The sequence below is a fragment of the Mesoplodon mirus genome (genome assembly GCF_964341445.2).
Source record: "Mesoplodon mirus genome assembly, chromosome: 3".
Taxonomy (NCBI): domain Eukaryota; kingdom Metazoa; phylum Chordata; class Mammalia; order Artiodactyla; family Ziphiidae; genus Mesoplodon; species Mesoplodon mirus.
In genome coordinates, this window is record NC_138978.1 from 71,190,795 (window position 1) to 71,214,706 (window position 23,912).

General features: G+C 43.2%; 1 protein-coding gene across 6 annotated transcripts in view; it reads left to right on the forward strand.

Moving 5' to 3' along the window:
• AK5 (adenylate kinase 5) overlaps window positions 1-21,447 on the forward strand; it is a gene marked incomplete at its 5' end in the record, with an annotated part of 242,780 nt that extends 221,333 nt beyond the window's left edge. For 3 of the 6 annotated variants that reach the window (XM_082612415.1, XM_082612418.1, XM_082612420.1), the window contains 2 exons: window positions 2,764-2,952; window positions 20,948-21,447. In XM_082612415.1, the coding sequence (XP_082468541.1) occupies window positions 2,764-2,952; window positions 20,948-21,016 (258 nt within the window). In that variant the 3' untranslated portion in view covers window positions 21,017-21,447. Of the gene's footprint in view, window positions 1-2,763; window positions 2,957-20,947 lie in introns of all 6 variants that reach the window. The other 3 variants (XM_082612417.1, XM_082612416.1, XM_082612419.1) reach the window with 3 other exon arrangements.
• Window positions 21,448-23,912: the final 2,465 nt, after the last annotated feature.

The window sequence follows — 23,912 nt, forward strand, 5'->3', positions numbered from 1 at the left end:
TTACTGACAACTTAACGGCTCTGCGTGTTGTCTTAAAGTCCTCCCCTACCCTGACTTTGTTCCCATCCCTCCCAGGAGCTTTCCATAGTGGGGCGGTAAACTTTCGTTTACACTGCAAGATCAGAAGAGAGCAACAATTTCTTTTGATCCAGGGTTGAGATTGGTAGTGGAGGCAAGGTTGGTATCCTCCAGAGACAGACATCAGAAGCAAAAGAACACTTTAAGGGAAGGATGGGGAGATAGGGAGAGACACACTACCGATCATACACTATCACTCATTCATGAAAACATTTCTTTGTTACCTACTATATACAAGACTTGGGATCAGGAGCTGAGCATTCCTAACGCCTACACACAAAGAGATCATAGCCTAGTACGGGACATAACATAGTGACTGATACTTACCAAGTGTTTCCATATGCCAAGCAATCTACTTACATTACCTTATTTAATTGTATTTAACCCTCACAGCAATTCTGTGATCATCCTCATTGAACAAATGAGAAAGATGGGGGTGCAGAGAAGTTGAGTGACACCTTTAGTTAATTATGAAATCAGGTAACTTAAAGAAACAATTTGTTATTTTCTCTCATAGGGTTTTGGGTGTTGATGGGCTCAGCTGGCTGGTTCTCACTTGAGGTCCTTTATTCAGCTGCAGTCAGATAGTTGATAAGGCTGAGTAGACATGTCTGGAGCAGGGGCTGGGATGTCTACAACAGCCAAGGTCTGGTCAGGCATCTCTGTCCACATGGCCTCTCTGTATGGCTAGCTTGGGCTCTTCCCAGCCTAGCAGTCAGAGTCATTGGACATCTTAGATGGCAGTTGACCAGGCAGGAACTGCAAAACTTCTTATGATCTTGCTTCTAAAAGCATGTGGCTTTACAATAGCCAGGACATGGAAGCAACCTAAGTATCCATAGACAGATGAATGGATAAAGAAGATGTGGCACATATATACAATGGAATATTACTCAGCCATAAAAAGAAACGAAATTGAGTTATTTGTAGTGAGGTGGATGGACCTAGAGACTGTCATACAGAGTGAAGTAAGTCAGAAAGAGAAAAACAAATACCATATGCTAACACATATATTTGGAATCTAAAAAAAAAAAACAGGAGCTGGAAACAACCTAAGTGTCCATCATCGGATGAATGTATAAAGAAGATGTGGCACATATATACAATGGAATATTACTCAGCCATAAAAAGAAACGAAACTGAGCTATTTGTAATGAGGTGGATAGACCTAGAGTCTGTCATACAGAGTGAAGTAAGTCAGAAAGAGAAAGACAAATACCGTATGCTAACACATATATATGGAATTTTAAAAATGTCATGAAGAACCTAGGGGTAAAACGGGAATAAGGACACAGACCTACTTGAGAATGGACTTGAGGATATGGGGAGGGGGAAGGGTAAGCTGTGACAAAGCGAAAAAGAGGCATGGACATATATACACTACCAAACGTAAGGTAGATAGATAGTGGGAAGCAGCCACAGAGCACAGGGAGATCAGCTCGGTGCTTTGTGACCGCCTGGAGGGGTGGGATGGGGAGGGTGGGAGGGAGGGAGATGCATGAGGGAAGGGATGTGGGAACAGATGTATATGTATGACTGATTCACTTTGTTATAAAGCAGAAACTAATAAAAAAATAAAAAAATAAATAAACAACAACAACAAAAAAAACAAAAACAAATGGTCGTGAAGAACCTAGGGGCAAGACGGGAATAAAGATGCAGACCTACTAGAGAATGGACTCGAGGACACGGGGAGGGGGAAGTGTAAGCTGGGACAAAGTGAGAGAGTGGCATGGACTTATATATACTACCAAATATAAAATAGATAGCTAGTGGGAAGCAGCCACATAGCACAGGGAGATCAGCTTGGTGCTTTGTGACCACCTAGGGGGTGGGATAGGGAGGGTGGGAGGGAGACACAAGAGGGAGGGGATATGGGGATATATGTATATGTATAGCTGATTCACTCGTTATACAGCAGAAACTAACACACCATTGTAAAGCAATTATACTCCAATAAAGGTGTTAAAAATAAATAAATAAATAAATAGAAGTTAAAAAATAAAAGCATGTGGCATCATTTCCACCATGTTCTGTTGGTCAGTTACAGTTCAGCTCAGATTCAAGGAGGTAGAGGAATGGGCTCTATGTCTCAATGGGGGGAAGAGCTTAAAGTACATGGAGGTAATGAATCAATGAAGACCATCTTGGAGACAAGTCACCACACCAGGATTTGACCCTCAGCAGCCTGACTCGAACCTTTGTGTGCTCAACCATTATGCTCTACTGAGCACCACGTAGTACAGCCACAGCCACATTGTGCTCCTGGTGGCTCATGTAAGATACAGTGGTGGACAAAGAAGGAGGTGATTAGCTTGTCTCAGTAGGTCAGGCAGGGCTCCCAGCAGGAAACACCACACACACACACACACACACACACACACACACACACCTCCCCTCCCCTTAGTGTGGAGGACAGATTGTGACTGCATTGGGTAGCATTCTATACAATCCCTGCATTACAGGAGGTGACCTAAAAGCTGAGGCCAAGAGACAGCTCTGAGGCAGCCTGTGGAGAGCCGCTGACGTGGAAATAAGGAGCCGTGATATCCTGTCCCAACTCTGCCACAATGTAGGTCTGGGACCCTGAGAGGAAGCAGAAGTAAAGAACTAGGGATCCCAGGTCTTTCCAGAACCTCGCTGAGTGGAATTTCTGAGCATGTTGTGCCCCCTCCCCATCCCCAGATTGGAGACCCTCGCTTGGTGATCTGTATGGACTGCTCGGCAGACACCATGACCAACCGCCTTCTCCAGAGGAGTGGGGGCAGCCCGCGCGCGGACGACAGAACCGCTATCACCAAGCGCCTTGAGACCTACTACCGGGCCTCCATCCCCATGGTCGCCTACTATGAGACGAAAACACAGCTACGTAAGGTGAGTCACCTCACAGCCCCCCAAAATGAACCAGCCACCCACTTTTTTTTCAAAAAAGAGAAAAAATAGGAAATTTCGGTTAAGGGATCTTGGAATTAGAACTGCATATAGCTGCACAATTTGGGCCAAAATATGAGTCCCTTACTCTCTTCACTTTTTTTTTTTTTTTTTTTTTTTTGTGGTACGCGGGCCTCTCACTGTTGTGGCCTCTCCCGTTGTGGAGCACAGGCTCCGGACGTGCAGGCTCAGCGGCCATGGCTCACGGGCCTAGCCGCTCCGCGGCATGTGGGATCTTCCCAGACCGGGGCACGAACCTGTGTCCCCTGTGTTGTCAGGCGGACTCTCAACCACTGCGCCACCAGGGAAGCCCTCTCTTCACTTTTGTATGTCATATGGACCATGAAAAGCTGACCATACAATGTTTATAGATGCCATTATGGTTGCTGGAAACCGGTCCTATTTCCAAGAAAGAGGGAGAGAAGGAAGGAGGAAGGGAGGGGGGAGGGAGGGAGGGGGAGGGGAGAGGGAGGGAGGGAGGAGGGAGGAAGGGAGGGAGGATGGGGGGAGGAAGGGAGGGAGGAAGGGAGGAAGGGAGGGAGGCATGGGTGAGGCATAAGTTCTGCCTCCCAGACCTCAGCTGCATAGGAGGATCCAGAAGGTCTCGTCTAGATCTAAAATTCAACAACTTTGCATTTCTAGACTTTTGCCTAGTTCATAATTGGCCCTTGGCTGCCTCGGTTTCTTTTTTTTTTTTTTTTTTTTTGCGGTATGTGGGCCTCTCACTGTTGTGGCCTCTCCCGTTGTGGAGCACAGGCTCCGGACACGCAGGCTCAACGGCCATGGCTCATGGGCCAAGCCGCTCCGCGGCATGTGGGATCCTCCCAGACCGGGGCACGAACCCGTGTCCCCTGCATCAGCAGGCAGACTCTCAACCACTGTGCCACCAGGGAAGCCCCTGCCTCAGTTTCTTGCAATGACTAGTGTTATTGGGCAAAGCAGCATATGGGGCCAGGAGAGCAGATGAGGTGAAACAGTGAGGAAATGGGTGGTGTCAACTCAGTCATCACGAGAGCTAATCCATGTTGAGTCCCTGTTAAGTTCACGAATTTGGGAAAACTACCCAATCCCCATTCATTCACTCATTTAATAACTATGTACCAAGCACCTCCTATGGACCATCCACTGCCCTGGTGGTTTAGATGCAGGTGATAAGATGCGGTTCTTGCCTGCTAGAGCCTTGGGTTTAGTAGGGGAGAGAGACACATCTGGGATCACCATATGGGGTCAAAGCGAGCACAGAGTGAGTTCCAAGGGCCCTTTAACCTGGTCTGAGGGGAGACAGAAGGCACTGAGGAAGGTCACCAGAGGAGAACTAAGCTGAGCCCGAGGTGTGGGTGCCGTACGGGGAGCAGAGCTCCTCACACAGAAGGAGCTTGGCTGTGACCTATAGTGGCCAGGAAACGAGGGACAAGGGGTGGAGGTGGAGAGGCAAGCAAGGACCAGATCAAGATGAACCTGTCATAGGAGCCCATAATTATCCTGAGGATGATGACGGGAACTACCAAAGGGGACAGACATAGTCAGGGTTTCCATTTAGAAAGCTCCCTCCATCAGCCTTTTGGAGAATGGGTCCCAAGCAGGTCAGGCCAAGAGACCACTGGGAGGCTGGGGCGTATCCAGGAACCAAAACCCTAAGGACCCAACGCAGAGGAGAGAGAGTGAACGGCTACTATCTGCTTTTCCCAGGAAGTTACAAGGAGACATCAGTCAATCAATAACAAACTTGTCTCGGAGACAGCTACATGATCCATTCCTTGGGGGAAACCACTGATAATGAATTCTTATCTTCTGAGCCTGTAAATGGTCCATTTTCCAGACTCCTACGAACTTAGCCCTGTGTCGAATCTGAAAGGTGCTCCATGATTTAACTCAGAGATGTCATGTATGGGACATGAGAGCTATCATCCCCGCCTTCTGCACCCACAGCAGACACTGCTACGGCATCGTGGCGCTTTCCTCAAGACCCAGACGTGGCCTCGTGAGGTTGATAGCACAGCGGGCCAGGCATCTCCTTCCGATTGCTAGGACTTGATGAGCAAGACGAATCCTATTTGCTGTACATCATGTAACCTCCAGTGGCTACATAAAAACAAAGACCTAGATCATTAGAAACAAGCAAACAAAAAGTGCACTATGTAAGAGCAGGGTTGTAAGAATTCAGGTGGCAGAGGCCTTTCCAGGATTGGTGATTTCCACCCTTCGTGCCGCCTAGAACACACATGGAAATGACCTTCCACTTTCAAGATTTGCAGAGGTGAGAAAAGTCCCTAAGAAATTCAGAGTCAGAAAAGCCCTTTTACCTCTCTCCTGTATTATTCCAACCTAAATTCTACACACTCACAAGTGATTGGCACGTGCATGCGGGGCTAAGCGAGTTCTCAGATAAAGCTGATTTCTGGAATCCTCCTTAGAAATTTAATATCTAAGTTAACGGGAAAGGGAGTTTCCAGTCCCACGCGGCTCATCTCTGCAGGTCCCCGCCCCGGATTTTGGAGATGCTGGCTGTTGGGTCTGTGGTGAGGTAACATGTATGATCCACTTGGCAAATATTTAAAACCACTCCAGCCCTGACTCCAGAACAGCGTGGGCTCCAGCCCTCAGGACTCCCAGAGGGCCTCTCTGAAGAAGCTGCTTTGTCCCTGCCTCTGCCCCGGGACTGTCCTCACCCATGCAGCTGCAGAGATGAACAGCCTTCCTCCCCCACCTGGAGTAGAGACAGCACAGGGCGGCCTAGTGCTAGCCCAGGGGCCCAGGGAGGTGACAATGTTTTGCAGGTGCCCCATGGGGCTGGCCAGCAGCTCGGGCCACAGAGGGGGACTGGAGGAGAAGCGAGAGAGCAACCCGGCTTGGTTTCCATTGGAGGTGAAAGTCTCTGTCCCTTTGCGTTCTCTGGCCTTCTGGGCTCTTTCCTGGTCTCCGAGCATCAGCTTAATTGCCTCCTGATTTGAAGTGACGGCCTGTGTCTTGTTCCCGCAATGCTCTTTGGATTCTTAGTAACCATTCCCTGTCTCGTTGGTTATTGAGCCCAAGGCGGGGCTGCTCACTCTCCAGGTGGGCTCCTGGATCATTTAAGGAGTTTTCTTAAACTAGATGGGGGTGGTGAATGCACTTCAAGATGCAAGTGAGATGAATCAGTAGCTCAGTGAGATTTCTTTAGGAATTAGAGCTGCCCAGTGGTCCAGCCCAGAAACAGAGGACCCTCCAAAAGCACTTCCCTCAGACCTCAGTGTTGCCCAGTTATGTTTACGGTCGATCCATCCCCTGACACCTTTACTGCCTAATGATAATCAGCCCTTTTGGCCACCAACTAGCTGGAAAAGTGCAATGAAATTTCAAACAAAAGTAATAAAAAAGCAAAGCAGAACTTTTTTTTTTCTTGGTCTATCAGTTTTTTTGTTTTGTTTTGTTTTGTTTTTGCAACTTTATTGGAGTATAATTGCTTCACAATGGTGTATTAGTTTCTGCTTTATAACAGTGAATCAGTTATACATATACATCTGTTCCCATATCCCTTCCGTCTTGTGTCTCCCTCCCTCCCACCCTCCCTTTCCCACCCCTCCAGTCGGTCACAAAGCACCGAGCTGATCTCCCTGTGCTATGCGGCTGCTTCCCATTAGCTATCTACCTTACGTTTGGTAGTGTATATATGTCCATGCCACTCTCTTGCTTTGTCACAACTTACCCTTCCCCCTCCCCATATCCTCAAGTCCATTCTCTAGTAGGTCTGTGTCTTTATTCCCAAAGCAGAGCTTATATAGCCACTGCCTTATTCTTTGTCTTTGTTATGCCATCATCATACAATAAAGTTAGAGCTTCTTGTAACATAAACCAAGGGATAGAAGCATATGTGATCCAAATGGATCCCCTGACCTTCCGTTTTCCTCTCTCACAACACCAGCTTTGCGCTGCATCTAAGAAAGAATTAGAACTTTCTTCCATGTCACTCCATTCCTCCTTGCACTCAGGGCAGACATCATTAGTCAGCTGTGGTACTACCTTCCTACCCAGTCTGGACGCTGCCTCAGAAACTTTCTCAACACAGCAATACAGGTAGTCACACACAACTCACTAGAGTTGACCTGTAAGAGAAAGCTTTTTTCACCTTGAGGGAGAGAATTTATTATTGAAGAAATAATTGAAATGTAGCATTTTGAAGTGAACAGCACAGTAATTGTCCAGAGGTTGCCTGGTAGAGAGAATACTGGCCTGGGTATAAGAAAACCCAAGCCACAGTGGTGTGAATGAGCTTCGGGAACTTGGTGAGTCATTTCACAGCTAAACCTCTCAGCAGAATAAAATGGATGGACAGGATGGGATCTCCTGGAATACCCTAGGTCTCTCACTCCATGCTTCTCAGGGAAAAAAAACAAAAAACAAAAACCATATATTTGTAATCATAAAAGTAACACATACTTGTTTTAGAAAATATAGAAAACTAGGTAGTCCCATCACTCAGAGGCAAACATTCTGGATTATTTCCTTCAAATATTTTGGCTATGAATTTTAAAAGCACGATGGTGACCACAGGTATATTTATGAGGTTGTAGGTAAGAGGCACCAACCCTAGCTGGCCTGACCTGAAACACAGAGCTTACTTGTAAGGTTATGTGAACTGAGGCTGAAACGCAGCAGGTCCAGGAAGCCCGTGGGACCAGGCTTCCTTAGGCTCTTCACACCTGTCTTTCCCTCCTTCTCTCTCTCATCTTGATTTTTCTCTTTCTCTGGCCCAGAAGCTAGAATATGGCAAACGTGCAGCTTCCATGTTCATGTTACCACAACAGCTCCAAATTCCAGAGAGAAATATTCTGATTGGCCTTGTTTTGCTCCAGTCCCTGGTCCTATCAGCTATGGCCAGGCAGGCGGGGTCACGTGGGGCTTTTTTCACTTGTTGTGGCTGTTTTATTGAGTGCATAGCACGTGTGGAGACACAGCAATAAACAAGACAAAGTCCCTCACTGAAAAGAGAAGAGCAGTAGACAAGAAAATAAAATAATTGCTAATAGGATTAGATCTATGAATAAGACAAAACAGAGTGACTTGTTAGGGGTGGGGACTTTAGACAGGTGTTTGGAAAGTCTCTAAGGAGGTAGCATTTGAATGAAGACCTGACTAATAAAAACATGGTTGCATGGTTGCCTGGGACTCTTCCCTAAAAACTGAGGGGAGAACAAGGAATTTCCAGAAAAGAAGATCTTGTGAACTGGGAGAAATTCCAGAAATAGCTTCCTCAAGTGGCATGTACAGAAGTGTATAAATTGATATTTAAAACCTCTCCTTTTGCTAAGGATAAAAGTAACAACTACTTTTTAAAAAGAAACTAGAAAATTTAAGAGCATAGAGATAAAAATTATCCAGAATTCTTCGACCAAAATATAATCATTAATGAACATTTTGGTATATTTTCTTACATTTGTGCTTCTTCATTTTTTTAAAATAAATTTATTTATTTTTGGCTGCTTTGTTTCTTCGTTGCTGTGCAAGCTGTGCCTGGCTTTCCTTAGTTGCGGTGAGCAGGGGCTACTCTTCGTTGCAGTGCGCGGGCTGCTCATGGCAGTGGCTTCTCTTGTTGCAGAGCATGGGCTCTAGGTGTGTGGGCTTCAGTAGTTGTGGCACACGGACTCATAGTTGTGGTTCGTGGGCTCTAGAGCATAGGCTCAGTAGTTGTGGTGCACGGGCTTAGTTGCTCCGCGGCATGTGGGATCTTCCTGAACCAGGGCTCGAACCCGTGTCCCCTGCATTGGCAGGTGGATTCTTAACCACTGCGCCACCAGGGAGGCCCTCTTGATTTTTTAATGTACTTTTTGCTCATGGCATCATAAGCCCAGAAATACCCCCAGGCCATAGAGGAAGTGGTCCTGGTAACAGATGATATCCATCCCTGGGTTATTTATTAGTCTTAATCAATTTAACACATAAAAAGAGAGGCCAATGACTCATTAAACATGCATTCAACAGATGCAGAAAATCCAGTTCCTTGGCAACTTGGCTATTGTAAAGGAGAAAATAAGTTATTCGTTCAACAGTTCTTCTGCTGCAGTGTCCCAACTTCATAAATAGCTTAGCCATTTTTAGTAAGTCCCAAAATACAGCTGTACCCATTTATTGTTCTGGGTAGTCATCCAACCTGGCAGGAGACTTCCTGTGAACTGAGGGATAAAGAATGAGAAATGTAGTTGCTGCAACTTCCATGAAAGGAGTGGAAGTAGAAGGCAGCATCGAATCAAATTTTACCCCTTGGATGCAAAATCCACTTGATAGCCCTTAGCCAAGTGCATTCCTAAGATAGGAGGCAAGGAAAAACTCAGATTACTTTTATACCTTGAATTCTCTGTACTCAAATTCTTCTTTCAATTGGCTAAAATAACTCTTGACCTAATTTTTAGTTCAATCTCTCTACGAATACCTGAGAATGTCACTATGGTGGTTTGTTACACAAATAACTGTTTCACTGTATATAAAATTTAGGTCACAATATTTCTCTATGGCAAGTCAGTAAACATTGCCCCATTGTTTTGAAGCATTTAGTGTGCTGGAAGAAAGGCAAAAACAAATTTGGAAGTAAACTTTTTTCAACTAGTATCTTTAAGGAAAAAAATTTAATGTTTTTCCATGTAATTTAAAACTGGAGTCCAGATATAGATCTGCTTTTCAGTGATTTTCAATGGCATGACAGTTTTTTTTAACTCAAGAACGTTTGCTGTATTTTTTATGTACCACTGTTCCTTGTTTTTCTCAAGAACACATAACTCTCTTCCTTCTACCCCAGTGCCATCCAATGGAAATTAAATGTGAGCCATATGTGTAATTTTAAATTTTCTAGTAGCCACAATATAACATTAGTTTCAGGTGTACAACATAGTGATTTGAAATTCAAATACATTACAAAATGCTCACCATAATGAATCCAGTAACCATCTGTTCCCTTACCAAGTTACTACAGTATTGTTGACCATATTCCTTAGGCTGTATATCACATCTCCATGACTTATCTATTTTATAACTGGAAGTGTGTACCTCTTAATCTCCTTCACCAATTTGGGCCAACCTCCCGAACCTCCCTTCCCCTCCCTTCTGACAACCTCCCATTTTCTCTCTGTGTCTATGAGTCTGTTTTTTTTTTTTTTTTTAAAGAAGATGTTGGGGGTAGGAGTTTATTAATTTATTTATTTATTTTTGCTGTGTTGGGTCTTCATTTCTGTGCGAGGGCTTTCTCTAGGTGTGGCAAGCGGGGGCCACTCTTCATCGCGGTGCGCGGGCCTCTCACTTGCGGCCTCTCCTGTTGCAGAGCACAGGCTCCAGACACGCAGGCTCAGTAGTTGTGGCTCACGGGCTTAGTTGCTCTGCGGCATGTGGGATCCTCCCAGACCAGGGCTCGAACCCTCATCCCCTGCATTAGCAGGCAGACTCCCAAGAACTGCGCCACCAGGGAAGCCCCTATGAGTCTGTTTTTATTTTGTTTTGTTTGTTTGTTTTGTTTCTTAGATTCCACATATAAATGAGATCATGCGGTATTTGTCTTTCTCTGTCTTGACTTATTTCACTTAGCATAATATCCTCTAGATACATCTATGTTGTCACAGATGGCAAGAGTTCATTCTTTTTATGGCTGAGTAGTATTCCATTGTTTATGCACCACATCTTCTTTATCCATTCATCTACTGGTGGACATTAAGGTTGCTTCCATATCTTGGCTATCGTGAATAATGATGCATATATGTTTTCAAATTAGTGTTTTTGTTTTCTTCGGGTAAATACCCAGAAGTGGAATTGTTGGATCACGAGGTAGTTCTGTTTTTAATTTTTTGAGGAACATCCATATTGTTTTCCACAGTGTGTGCAGTGATTTACATTCCCACCAACAGTGCACAAGGGTTCCCTTTTCTTCACACCCTCGTCAACACTTGTTATTTGTGGTCTTTTTGATGATAGCCATTCTGACAGGTGTGAGGCAATATCTCACTGTGATTTTGATTTACATTTCCCTGATGATCAGTGACATTGAGCATCTTTTCATGTGTCTGTTGGCCAACTGTATGTCTTTTTTGGAAAAATGTCTATTCAGAGCCTAAGTAGAGGTTTTTTTTAACCCATTAATTTTCACTTCCCTTTCTCTCCTTGTTGCCCTGAGAAGAGTTCTTCAACATGTAGAAAAACTTTGGGGTTCCCTGGATGCCTGGCCTCTTCGATCAATGCCCCACCTCAGCTGAGTTTATTTCTCAGTTCTGAGTCTGAAGCTTTCCTTAATTCAATCTGGACCTGCCCTGGTTGAGTGCTACTAGCAACCTGGATTTGGAGAAAACTCTCCCTCCTGCCCGCTGGCCCAGGAGAAAGGAAGGTACATGAAGGAGACAGTGATCTAGAGGAGTCCTGAGGTTCTATCCTCCCGCTTGACAAATGAGGCATAAATCTTCCATCTGTCTCTGAGAGACTTAAGAAACCCATTCCTTATGAGTCTGTTTGAAATACTCTTCTCTCCACCCCGCTCCATTCCTGATTGTCAGGGCTTCACTAGATTCCCGCAAAGAGCTTTTGGTTTGATACAGTATTCTTTGCACCCCTGTGGTCCTGTTGAACTGAGCTGTGCTCACTGCAGCCTTGTCTCCTCCCAGGACAGCAGGCAGAAGAGAACGCCAGACTTTTGTTCTCTTCTGTACACATTCCTGATTGTCTTCCTCTGTGGTTGCTCTCATCATACGGCGGGTTTAGGTTTTGCTTTTATCCAGCTCAGGGCAGTCCTTTCACTGGGGTCCACCCTAACTCAGAACCTCTGCGGTAGTCACTGCCACGGATTCTACCAGCAGAGAACTGGTGCTGTTCCATCTAAGGTCCTTGATATAGTCCGAAGACATTTATGGGGCATCTCCAACGTCCAAATGCTGGGTGGTTAGTGCTGGGTATTCAGAGAGGAAAAGAGACAGATGAAACTCTGCACCCACAGCAAGGTTGTAATGTATCAATAGTAATAGGATTTACAGAATGCTCCAGGTCTTTGGGAGCAAAAAAGCTTGGGTCTGGAAAGGTAGGTAACAGCTTCAGAAAGAAGCAGACATTTGAGCTGGGTCCTAAAGGATGAGCAGAAGTTCGAGCCAGATGGAAGGGAGCAGACCAAGGCTCTGACATGAGAAGGAGACCAGTAGTGCTAGCACAGGACGTCGTGTGCACAGATGGATTAAAGTGGGGGGAAGACTTGACTAAAAAGCAAAGTAGAGGCTTCATTCCTCCTTCATACAATAAATATTCGAGATCAGCATTGTCCAACAGGGATATAATCTGGGCCAAATAGGTAATTTACAATTTCCTAGCAGTCGCATTAACCAAAAAAATGTAAAAAGAAACAAGTGAGATTAATTTTTAACCTAATATAGCCTAAATGTTATCATTTTAACATGTAATCAATATAAAAAATCATTAATGTGATGGTTTTATATTCTTTTTTCAATCTATGTCTTCAAAATCTGGTATTTAAGCATATCTCAATTCAGACTCTAAATTTTCATCAGAAATACTACAATGGTATTTGTATGTCATAAAATTTCCAGTTGAAAAGGTAGATTTCTCATACCGAACGTGTTCAAATATATTTTTTAATGTTCCAGTAATTGAGTCAAATATTAGTTTTAAAAGTTAGATTCACTTTAATTATAGAATATCAAAAACTTAATTCCTCATTTATACTAGCCACATTTCAAGTGTTCAGTAGCCACCTGTGGCTAGTGTTTACTGTATCCTGGATAGTTCTAGCCTCTTCTAGAAAGTTTGAACTAAGTACTGCAAGTAATGAAGGGAACCACTAATTTCAAGCAGGGACATGGCTGATCAGATCTGTTTTAGAAAAGTCACTTTAAGAAAGGACAGTTTTTTGGTTTTTTTTGTTTTTTCATGTCTGTGAGAGGATCTGTTAGTCAAATTTAAACTACAGACAGAATTGAGAGGAAGAGAAAGAAGGAAAGGGAGCAGCAGGTAACATTTTAAATGGACAAACTGCTGGTACTTTGGGAAGTCCTGTGTATAGAACCATCATTAATGTGCAGATTATGAATCATCCTTGTATTTTTGCTAAAGCTTGTCCTTAAAGCTCTCTAAAGTAAAGGTGTACATAGTCCTCCTTCTTTCTAAGGCCTTGAGAGTGAGGAGGAATGTGTGGCCTGACCAGATCTCTGAAATGGACGACTCCCCAGGGGCAGCCTTTTCCATGACCCCGACTTTGGAAAAGCACATCTAATGATTGTCCAGAGACGTGCACAAGTGCTGCATGTGAAGGGCTTGGCCATGGCTGGGCACCACGCTCTCCTCTGGCTGTGAGGGATCCCTGTGATGTAAGGCTCTGTCTGGTTGAACAGAGGACAGGGTTAGAAGAGGAAAAAGGTGGCCAACACCCACACAATCATCATAAAACACTCAATAGCAGCTTGGTTTTTTCCCAGGAGCCCCATGGCGCCAATGAAACTCAAGCAATGTTTTGACAGTGTGGGAAAATTCAGGAAAAACACCCCATCTGGGCAGTGTTTGAACCAGCCAACTGTTTTTTCTTTTTTAACATCCTTATTAGAGTATAATCGCTTCACAATGGTGTGTTAGTTTCTGCTTTATAACAAAGTGAATCAGCTATACATATACATATGTTCCCATAGCTCTTCCCTCTTGTGTCTCCCTCCCACCCTCCCTGTCCCACCCTTCTAGGTGGTCACAAAGTACCGAGCTGATCTCCCTGTGCTATGCAGCTGCTTCCCACTAGCTATTTTATATTTGGTAAAGTATATATGTCCATGCCACTCTCTCACTTCGTCCCAGCTTACACTTCCCCCTCCCCGTGTCCTCAAGTCCATTCTCTATGTCTGCGTCTTTATTCCTGTCCTGCCCCTAGGTTCTTCGGAACCTTTTTTTCTTTTTTTAGATTCCATATATATGTGTTAGCATACAGTATTTGTTTTTCTCTTTCTGACTTACTTCACTTTGTATGACAGTCTCTATGTCCATCCATCTCACTACAAATAACTCAATTTCATTTATTTTTATGGCTAAGAAATATTCCATTGTATATATGTGCCACATCTTCTTTATCCATTCATCTGTCTATGGATACTTAGGTTGCTTCCATGTCCTGGCTATTGTAAATAGAGCTGCAATGAACATTGTGGTACATGACTTTTTTTTTTTTTTTTTTTTTTTTTTTTGTGGTACGCGGGCCTCTCAATGTTGTGGCCTCTCCCGTTGCGGAGCACAGGCTCTGGACGCGCAGGCTCAGCGGCCATGGCTCACGGGCCCAGCCGCTCCGCGGCATGTGGGATCCTCCCGGACCAGGGCACGAACCCGTGTCCCCTGCATCGGCAGGCGAACTCTCAACCACTGCGCCACCAGGGAAGCCCTACATGAATTTGAATTATGGTTTTCTCAGGGTATATGCCCCAGCCAACTGTTTTACGGTTCATAAATTCATAGAACTAAGGAGTAGACAAAACGTGCAATTCCCAAGGTGGTGTAACTACTTTCCTAATTTGCAATCTGTTCTGCTGATGGCTGGGCAGAAATACTATCTCTGACTGCTCTACTTTTCCTTCCAGAAATCAGGTGAAACCTCAGAAATTTAATCATATTTCCTGTTCACTTGCCTTTAGTTTTTTTATTTAAAAAAATCTTTTGTATATTGATCAGGGTATCACTTACTGCAGGATTTTATAAGTCTCAGACCAAAAGTGATAAATTCTTCAAGTCAGAAGCAAATCCACTCACCTGGTTTTCAATTAAATTAAATATATTAAAACCTCATATATTCTGACTCTGCTGATTCAGAATTGGAGATCCTTTGGGAAAAGATCACGAAGCTTACTTTTACTCTCCATGGGAAAAGAGGGTTGCTGTAAATTAATATTATCACATTGATTACGGGGTGAAAACTTACCGTATGTGGGAGGACATCTTATTTTCGAGTTTGCACAATTGCTGAGGAAGTTCTCTTCACACTGTACAATTAGTATGCTAATTACACAGGATTCTTATCTGTTCATCAAGGACTAAACACTAGCACCTTGTGAGCTCATTTAAATTTGCTAAAGTTGTAAGCACCGAGAATAGTTCCTATAGCTTAGAAAGCACTTAGGAAGTTGGTTCTTTTCCATTTCCTATGAGTTCCACAGTTATATATGAAAATATAAAAGCCACTTGTTGTTCTCTTAAAATATTCCCCATGTGGGAATTAGATGAGATTCAGGAAATGATCAGGTCATCTCTGAAGAACTGAAGGAGAAATCTGGAGAGTAGACAGAGGGCTTTGATCCCACTCAGTTCAGTTGGGCTCTCTTTTGCTCCATAAAAATCCAGTCTATACCTCCCCCACCACACACAGAGCTTCTATAAGAAAAAAGATGTTATCTCATTGCCTCTCAATTTTTGTTCTCAGAATTCTGCTTCTTGGGCCTAATGAGGGTATCAGATTAACTTCATATATTTCCCACTCACCCAAGTCAAAGGCTGCTTTTTCCATCTAGAAAAGTTTGATTATTTGATTCTGTCTTGAAACCTCCTCATGTCTGTGGGCTCCACAGAGGCACACACCACAGCACGTGACTCTGGATGGCAATGAGCAGCTTTCTTTTATTTAATTAAATAAATAAAGGCCTGGATTTAAGCCACAAAGCAAAATGAAGAGGGAGGTTTTGGATGGAAATAGAAGCGGGAGATGGCCCAGCTAAAGCTCCGGGGCATGACTCACTCCTTCAGCCCAGCTTGCAGCTTCCCCCAAACATCAGCCTTGGCCTGATTGACAAGATCCCGCTGCAAAGCCTTCTGCCTCCCAGTCTCAGACGTCAGAAAGTATCAAGTGTCGCCCTTCAGATGCTTGTGCTCATTAGCCCTTGTTTCTGAAACCAAGTTGCCCAGTTTTTACAAGAGAGAATCCATATCTTTCTATAAAGTCCAGATAGTGGGTCAGAAAATGGGCTCCAAGAGTGTGTTTCTGCTCCTACAATAGCCTGTTTCTGTGAGGAAAGGGAAGAAGGAATGGGAAAATGAGGGTACTTTTTTAAATTGAAATATAGTTGATTTACGATGCTGTGTTAGTTTCAGGTGTACAGCAAAGTGATTGTTATACATATATATTTATATTCATTTTTTAGATTCTTTTCCATTATAGGTTATTACAAGATATTGAGTATAGTTCCCTGTGCTCTACAGTAGGTCCTTGTTGGTTATCTATTTTATATTTTTAATTTTTAAAAATATTTATTTATTTATTTATTGGCTGCTTTGGGTCTTAGTTGCGGCACACAGGATCTTTTGTTGCAGCACGTAGGCTCTTCATTGCGGTGCGTGGGCTTCTCTCTAGTTGTGGCACACAGGCTCTCTAGTTGTGACACCCGGGCTCAGTAGTTGCAGCATGAGGGCTTAGTTGCCCCACGGCATGTGGGATCTTAGTTCCCCGACCAGGGATCGAACCGGGGTTCCCTGCATTGCAAGATGGATTCTTAACTACTGGACCACCAGTGAAGTCCCTGGTTATCTACTTTACATAAGGTAGTGTGTATATTTTAATCCCAAACTCCTAATTTATCCCTCCCCTGTGCCTTTCCCCTTTGGTAGCCATAAATTTATTTTCTATGTCTATGAGTCTATTTCTGTTTTGTAAATAAGTTCATTTGCATCATTTTTTTTAGATTCCACATATAAGCGATATCATATGATATTTGTCTTTCTCTTTCTGACTTACTTCACTTAGTATGATAATCTCTAGGTCTATCCATGTTGCTGCAAATGGCATTATTTCACTCTTCTTAATGGTTGAGTAATATTCCATTGTATATATGTACCACATCTTCTTTATCCATTCATCTGTCAATGGACACTTAGGTTGCTTCCATGTCTTGAGTATTGTAAATAATGCTGATGTGAACATTGGGGGGCATGTATCTTTTCGAATTATAGTTTTCTCCAAATATATGCCCAGGAGTGGGATCACTGGATATCTAGAGGATACTTTCTAGATACCTATCTAGAGCCAATCTCTGAGGAAACAAATGTTTCTGTTTGATTATGTCAACCTATTCCTTAAAAACCATTACCCGACTCCCCATTATTCTTATATAATAGTCTATTAGCCTCTTTATAGTCAACCTCTTTTTATTATTCCAGCTTCACTCCTTGCTACTCCCACTAAGTTCAACCATCCAGCTATTTTGAACTGGTGGATGTAATATACAAGGATGTAGTCAACAAGTACAAGGACTTTGGAGTCAGAGACCTGGGTTTGAACCAGGTGTCTGACACTTGCTTAGCTGTATGACCTTGGGAAATTTAATTCATCTTTCAGGACCTGAGTTTCATCGTCTGTGAAATGGGGATGACAATACCTGTCGCCTAAGATCATTGTTAGAATTACCTGTTTGTTTAAAAGCACTTGTGCTAGGGAGGAGGGGAGGATGGAGCAGGGGTTGGAAGAAGGGAGCAAGTGAGAGGAGAGGGAATGAGAGAGGAGCAGAAAAGGGAGGGTGTGATAGATGGAGGGAGCCCAGTAGGGAGTGAGGGAGTGAGCAAAGCAGGGATGGAGGGATGGACGGGATTAAGAGAGGGCAGGAGGGAGGGGAGAAAAGGAAGGGAGAAAGTAAAGCAAGGGTGAAAGTGAAAAAAAAATAGCACTTATGCTTCATTAGTAGCAAAGTGTATTATTTTTCACCATAGTTTTTTGTTTTTGTTTTTGTTTTTTTTCTGTGGTACGCGGGCCTCTCACTGTTGTGGCCTTTCCCGTTGCGGAGCACAGGCTCCGGACGCGCAGGCTCAGCGGCCATGGCTCACAGGCCCAGCCGCTCCGTGGCATGTGGGATCTTTCCGGACCGGGGCACGAACCCGTGTCCCCTGCATCGGCAGGCGGACTCTCAACCAGTGCGCCACCAGGGAAGCCCTAAAGTGTATTATTTTTAATGATGATGACGATGACAACTTTCCTCAGGAAGCTTCCTGCCCTCCCAAGATTGTGTAAAGTATCCCTTTATCCAGAGCTCCTGTGCTTACCTGACAACAGTGTGAAATCCTGTTGTCTCTACCCTTGAGCTGTGAGCTCCTTGAGAGCAGGACCATTATGTCCATTTCACCGTGGTTTCTCCAGCATGTAATATATTGTTGGCAGCCAGAAGATGTTTGTTGGTTGAAAGAGAAAGGAAGAAGAGGTAAAGCAACAAGCAAGGTGCTTTGAGGGACAGAAAACCACAAAGTCCCTGCCCGCCAGATGGAGAGCCGCCAGCCAGGGAGACAAACCAACTGCGGGTTGCTCTTTAACCCTCCTGTAAGGATCAAGTATGATACGTTTATGGGGAAGAGGGGGAGAAGCCTAAAAAATGTTTTTAGGTTTTATTTTTTTCCTTGTTGTGAGATACAACATACATACAGGAATGCATAAAAGTTATATGTAAAATTTGAAGAATTATAAAATGAACACCGTGTAGTCATCATGCAGGTCAAGAAACAGCAGTCACAGAAGTTCTGCCACATGTCTCTCCCTCCCAATCAGATCTCCCTTCTTCTCCCCAGGAAGTAACCACCATCCTGACGTGTATGATAATTATTTCCCTGGTTCACTGTGGTTTTATCATCTGTGTATGGATCCCTAATCGATATAATTTAGCTTTGCTCATTTTTGAACTTCATATAAATTGAATCGTACTGAATGCATATTTTTTCAACTTGTTTCTTTCCCTCAACCTTGTGAGATTAATCCATGTTGCTGGATGTAGCTGTAGTTTGTTTGTTTTTTCCATTACTATAGTATTCCATTACATGACTATGCCACAATTTATTTATCCATCTACTGCTGATGGACATTTGCAATTTTTCCAGTTTGGGACTACTACAAACAATGCTTCTACAAACATCGTTATTATCTATTTTCTAGGATATTTAAATGTGTACTTTTTTTTTTTTATCTGGCTGTGCCGGGTCTTAGTTGTGGCACACGGGATCTTTGTTGTGGCGTGCGAACTCTTAGTTGCGGCATGTGGGATCTAGTTCCCTGACCAGGGATTGAACCCGGGCCCCCTTGCATTGGGAGTGTGGAGTCTTACCCCCTGGACCACCAGGGAAGTCCCTAAATGTGTACTTTTTTTTTTTTTTCCTTTTGAGCATTCATTCTACCTCTGGAATCCCAGGGGTTGTGAAATCAAAACTCATTTGCACAAAGAAGGTAGACAGGAACTGAAGCAATCATCTAGAGTTTCTCAAAGTGTGGTCCGAGATGACCCACATCAAAATCATCTGTAGAACTTGTTTAAATTCACGGATTAGAAGGCCCAGCCGAAACTCACCAAATGAGAACCTCTGGAGATGAAGTATGAAAAAGCTGCATTTTAGCAAGCTTACAACCCCACCCCTTCCATGAGTCTCATTCGGATCACCAGGCCTCTACTTTCTATGGATGCTACATGTGCGGTGGGACAAATCTCAGTGGTTGGCACAATGTTAGGAAATGTTGAGAGGAGGGGGTGGTGGTGCCTTCATGCCCGGGAAATCAGCTCCCTCCTACTTCCTCTGTTGTTGGCTCCTTGCCCTGGCGTATCAACAATCTCCAAGAGGGCTCTGCCCTTAGCACTTAGCACACCTGCAAGTTGAGGTCTCAACTTTTGCTTTCTTTTCCACACCCGTCCTTCTCATCCCCCAGCCTCTGCCCTATTCCTACCCTGCTCCAAACACTCCAGAACACTCAGAAGTCTCATTTTAACTAACTCAAAGCCTTTCCATGACCTTTAACAATACTTTATCTACCTCAATAAGCACCCAGCTCTTGCTGTTGTTGTTAGACAGGCTGTAGGTTCACAGCAAACTTGAGCACAAAGTAGAGTTCTCATATTCCCCGTGTCCCAAAACACACACAACCTCTCCCACTATCAACATCCCACATGGAGTTCCCCGGTGGCCTAGCGGTTAGGATTCTGAGCTTTCACTGCAGGGGGCCTGGGTTCAATCCCTGGTCAGGGAACAGAGATCCTGTAAGCCACGCGGTGTGGCCAAAAAAAAAAAAAAAAAAAAAAACCCAGAACAAAAATATCCCACACAGGAGTAGCACATTCGTTATAACTGATGAACCTACATCAACACATCATTACCATTCAAAGTCCATAGTTTACATTAGGGTTCACTCTTGGCGTTGCACGTTCTATGGGTTTTGACAAATGTATAGCGACATGTATCCACCATTATAGTATCACACAGAATAGTTTCACTACCATAAAAATCCTGCATTCCACCTACTCATTTCTCTCCCCCCAGCTCTCGATCTTTTTTACTGTCTCCACAGTTTTGCCATTTTTCCATTATGTCATATTGTATGCAGCCTTTTGAGATTGGCTTCTTTCATTTAGTAATATGCATTTAAGTTTCCTCCAAGTCTTTTCATGGCTTGAGAGCTCATTTCTTTTGAGCACTAAATGATATCCCATTGTTTGGATGTACCACAGTTTATTTATCCACTCACCTAAGGACATCTCGGTTGCTTCCAAGTTTTGGCAATCATGAATAAAGCTCCTATAAACATGTGTGCAGCATTTTGTGTGGACATACGTTTTCTACTCCTTTGGGTAAGTACCAGAGCACAGGCTGCTGGATCATATGCTAAGAATGTTTAATTTGTAAGAAACTGCCGAACTCTTTTCCCAAGTGACTGTACCCTTTTGCATTCCCATCAGCAAAGAATGAGAGTTCCTGTTGCTCCACATCCTCACCAGTATTTGATGACGTGTTTTAGATTTTGCCCATTTTAATAGGTGTGTGGTCGTGTCTTGTTTTTTTGATTAGGCACATAGTTTTTAAACAACTACTCTTTTCTCTGTGATTTTGGAGTCCCGTGTTTTAAAATTTTGCACAGCAACTTATAAGCGGGTAATCTTTTTATTACTAAAAGTGGCCTTATTTACAAACATTTCTTAAGACTAACTTTCTCTTTCTTTCCTTAACATAGATAAATGCAGAGGGGACGCCAGAGGAAGTTTTTCTTCAACTCTGCACAGCTATTGACTCTATTTTCTGAAGGCAAAAATGCATGTATGTTAAGGAGAGTGGAGACAGAGAAAAATATTGAAAGTTCATCCCATAACACTGTATGTTTCCATTTAAACCTTTTGTATGCCCCCCACCCCCAAATCCTGACATTGCTGTTTGCTTCCCAGCTTGACCCAAGAGGTGTCTGGAAATCATGCATGGTGTATTTGGTATTATCCAACCTTTTCTTCCTAAGGCAGACAGCTGTCTGCACTCACAGCAGCACACTTTTCTATCACCTCTGAGCTAGATTAGTACATGAACAGCAGTGCAGTGCCCATCTGTGTCAGTTGTGCCTTCAGGACTTACTGGAGTCTGATCATTCGGTTCTACTCTCGCAGATAGGGAGGAGTTAGCATCCCTAACGCCCCATCACATCTTCCTTCCTCTTCTGAAGATTTATCTCTTGTTACCTGATTAAGGCCCTTAAGATGGGGGGCAGGCCTGGGCCTCTTCCTCTGGACGCTGTTTCCTCAAGTCTCATCCAGCTCAGAGCTGAAGAGATTGGGTTGACGAGACCACCCATTGTTCATAACAAATTTGATTAAATTTGAAAAAATGTGATGAGCTTTTTTATATGTGAAATTGTATAGCTTTTCCAAGATAGCAAAATCTAGACTAGTCACCGGTAACATTTCTCTATTCATTTCTATGATACTGGCTACTTGGAATAGTGTCGTATTGGCTAAGTGAACAAAATGAATAAATTATCTAATAACCTAGTCTCTTCTATACCTGGTGGTGCATTGGGGGAATTATACGTTAAAACCAATGACCACACAGAATTTAAAAGCATGCGGTGGTTTGTTATCACATTCACTGGACTAATGTCAACTTATGGCTTTGGTTTTAAATGATTATCTATTTAGTTACCAAGCAAGTAAGAAATATAGTAACAAAACTGACCTGGGTGGAAAGGGCATGTCAGTACACCATGTTTAACAGATCCTAATGCTGTATCTGTTCCATACAGGCCTTTTCCAGGGGTTTGCAAACCCTTTATCCGTATGTAAAATTGTGTTTCCTCAAATCAAACCGGTGAAGTTTGGTTTCTCTTTTGTGCTATCAGTTGCCAAATAAGAGTTTCTTATATATTCTACTGGAATAACTGCATCTTCCACTCAGTCACTAAAAAAGACCATAGTTTCCGTTTGCATGATTTTTTTTCTTCAATGGTTGTGCAGATAAGGATCCATTTCTGGGACAGAATTGTATTTTTTAAATCTTTTTTTTTTCTTGAAATGGATATGTATAAATAAAGTAAATGGAACACAGGATAACTCTTTTTCTATTTATTTGTAACTCACATCATTCTGGAAAGCATTTGAAGCCTTATTCCAAACAGAATTAGAAGCAAACACAGTAAGAGTTGAGATTTATGATATGCTCATATGGTTTTAATTTTGGCCATAGGCCAGTTTTGAGCTATTACAGAAAGAACTTCCAGTGTAATTCATGATACATGGTATTTCCTTTTACTCTAGCAGTCATTCTTAAACAGAAATGTCAGTGTTTGTTAAAGAAGAAATTAAATTTCTTTGGTTACAATTACGCCTCTATTAACAAAAAGGGGCATGTTTCTACAACTCACACAGTTGTCAAATACTTCATTACTACCCCGAGTTGTAACACTCTCTACAGGGGAGGACAAGGAGTATTTGAGCAAATCAGAAAAAGAGAGTTACAGGATGAAAATTATCAGTTGTGCCAGAAAACACAAAGTGACTCTTTGTAGGAATTAACATTCTTTAAACACATACCACATATTGGTCAACAGCCCATGCCCACCACAGCTTTGATAGACAGCAGGGCAGCAGACAAGCCCAGCCATGGCTTTTACGGCTGCAGTTGGCCACCCTCTTGAAAAAGATCAGCAGGGGTAAATGGCTTTGCCCGGAAGAAGAGTATCTAGAGGTGCAAAGCAAGTCTTCTACAGAACTGTTAAAACAGGTTGACTGACTTGAATGGCTTGATATGACATCACTGAAGTCACTAAAGCAGGAAATGACCTTAGAGGTCTCTGCCCCTCGAAGAAGACCTTGTCTGTATGTAGAAGACATCAGAACACAGTCCAAACTCCTTCACAATGATCTACATTCAAGGCCTCACCTGATCTGGCCCTCTGCCCTCTCTCACCTCAACAACTACCACTCGCCTCTTACTCATTTGGTTCAAGCTACACTGGCCCTCTTAACGTTGCCTGAACAAGCTAAGCTCTCTACTGGATCAGGGCCCTTGCCCTTGCTCTCCTCCTGCCTCTTCCTCCAGATTATCCACAAGCCTCATTCCCTCACTCCATTTAGGTCTCTGTTCAATTTTACCCTTGTTGTTGAGGTGTTCTTTGATTATTCCCTCTAAATGGCAGGCTGGTCCCGATCCGTCCATCATTTTTTTTTCAAGCATTATTTTTCTTCACAGCATTTATGTCTGCGTAAAATTACATAGTATTTTTTATTTACTTGTTTACTGCAGGTCTTCAGCATTAGAATATAAGCTTCAGAAGGGCAAGGCTCTGTATCCTCAGTCCCACACATAGCAGTCATTATGGAGAGCTAACATTTAAATCCTCTGAACCTTAGTTTTCTCATCTGCACCATGGAGGTCACAATAGTAAGCAACCTCATAGAGGTGCTGTGCTGATTAAACAGGTTAATAATACATGTAAATCATTTACTAGTTCCCAGTGCTCAATAAGAGGCAGTTCTTTGTCAACATTTGTTGAGGGTCTCACTTCCACAACTGAGACTAGGACCCAGAATTTCCATGCTAGTTAACATTACATCACTCTAAAAACATGGCAGAAAATGGGGTCCCAGAGAGAACCAAAATCTCAGCCACCCAGGTTTGAACCACATCCTCCAGATAAAATAGGATGTAATGATCCT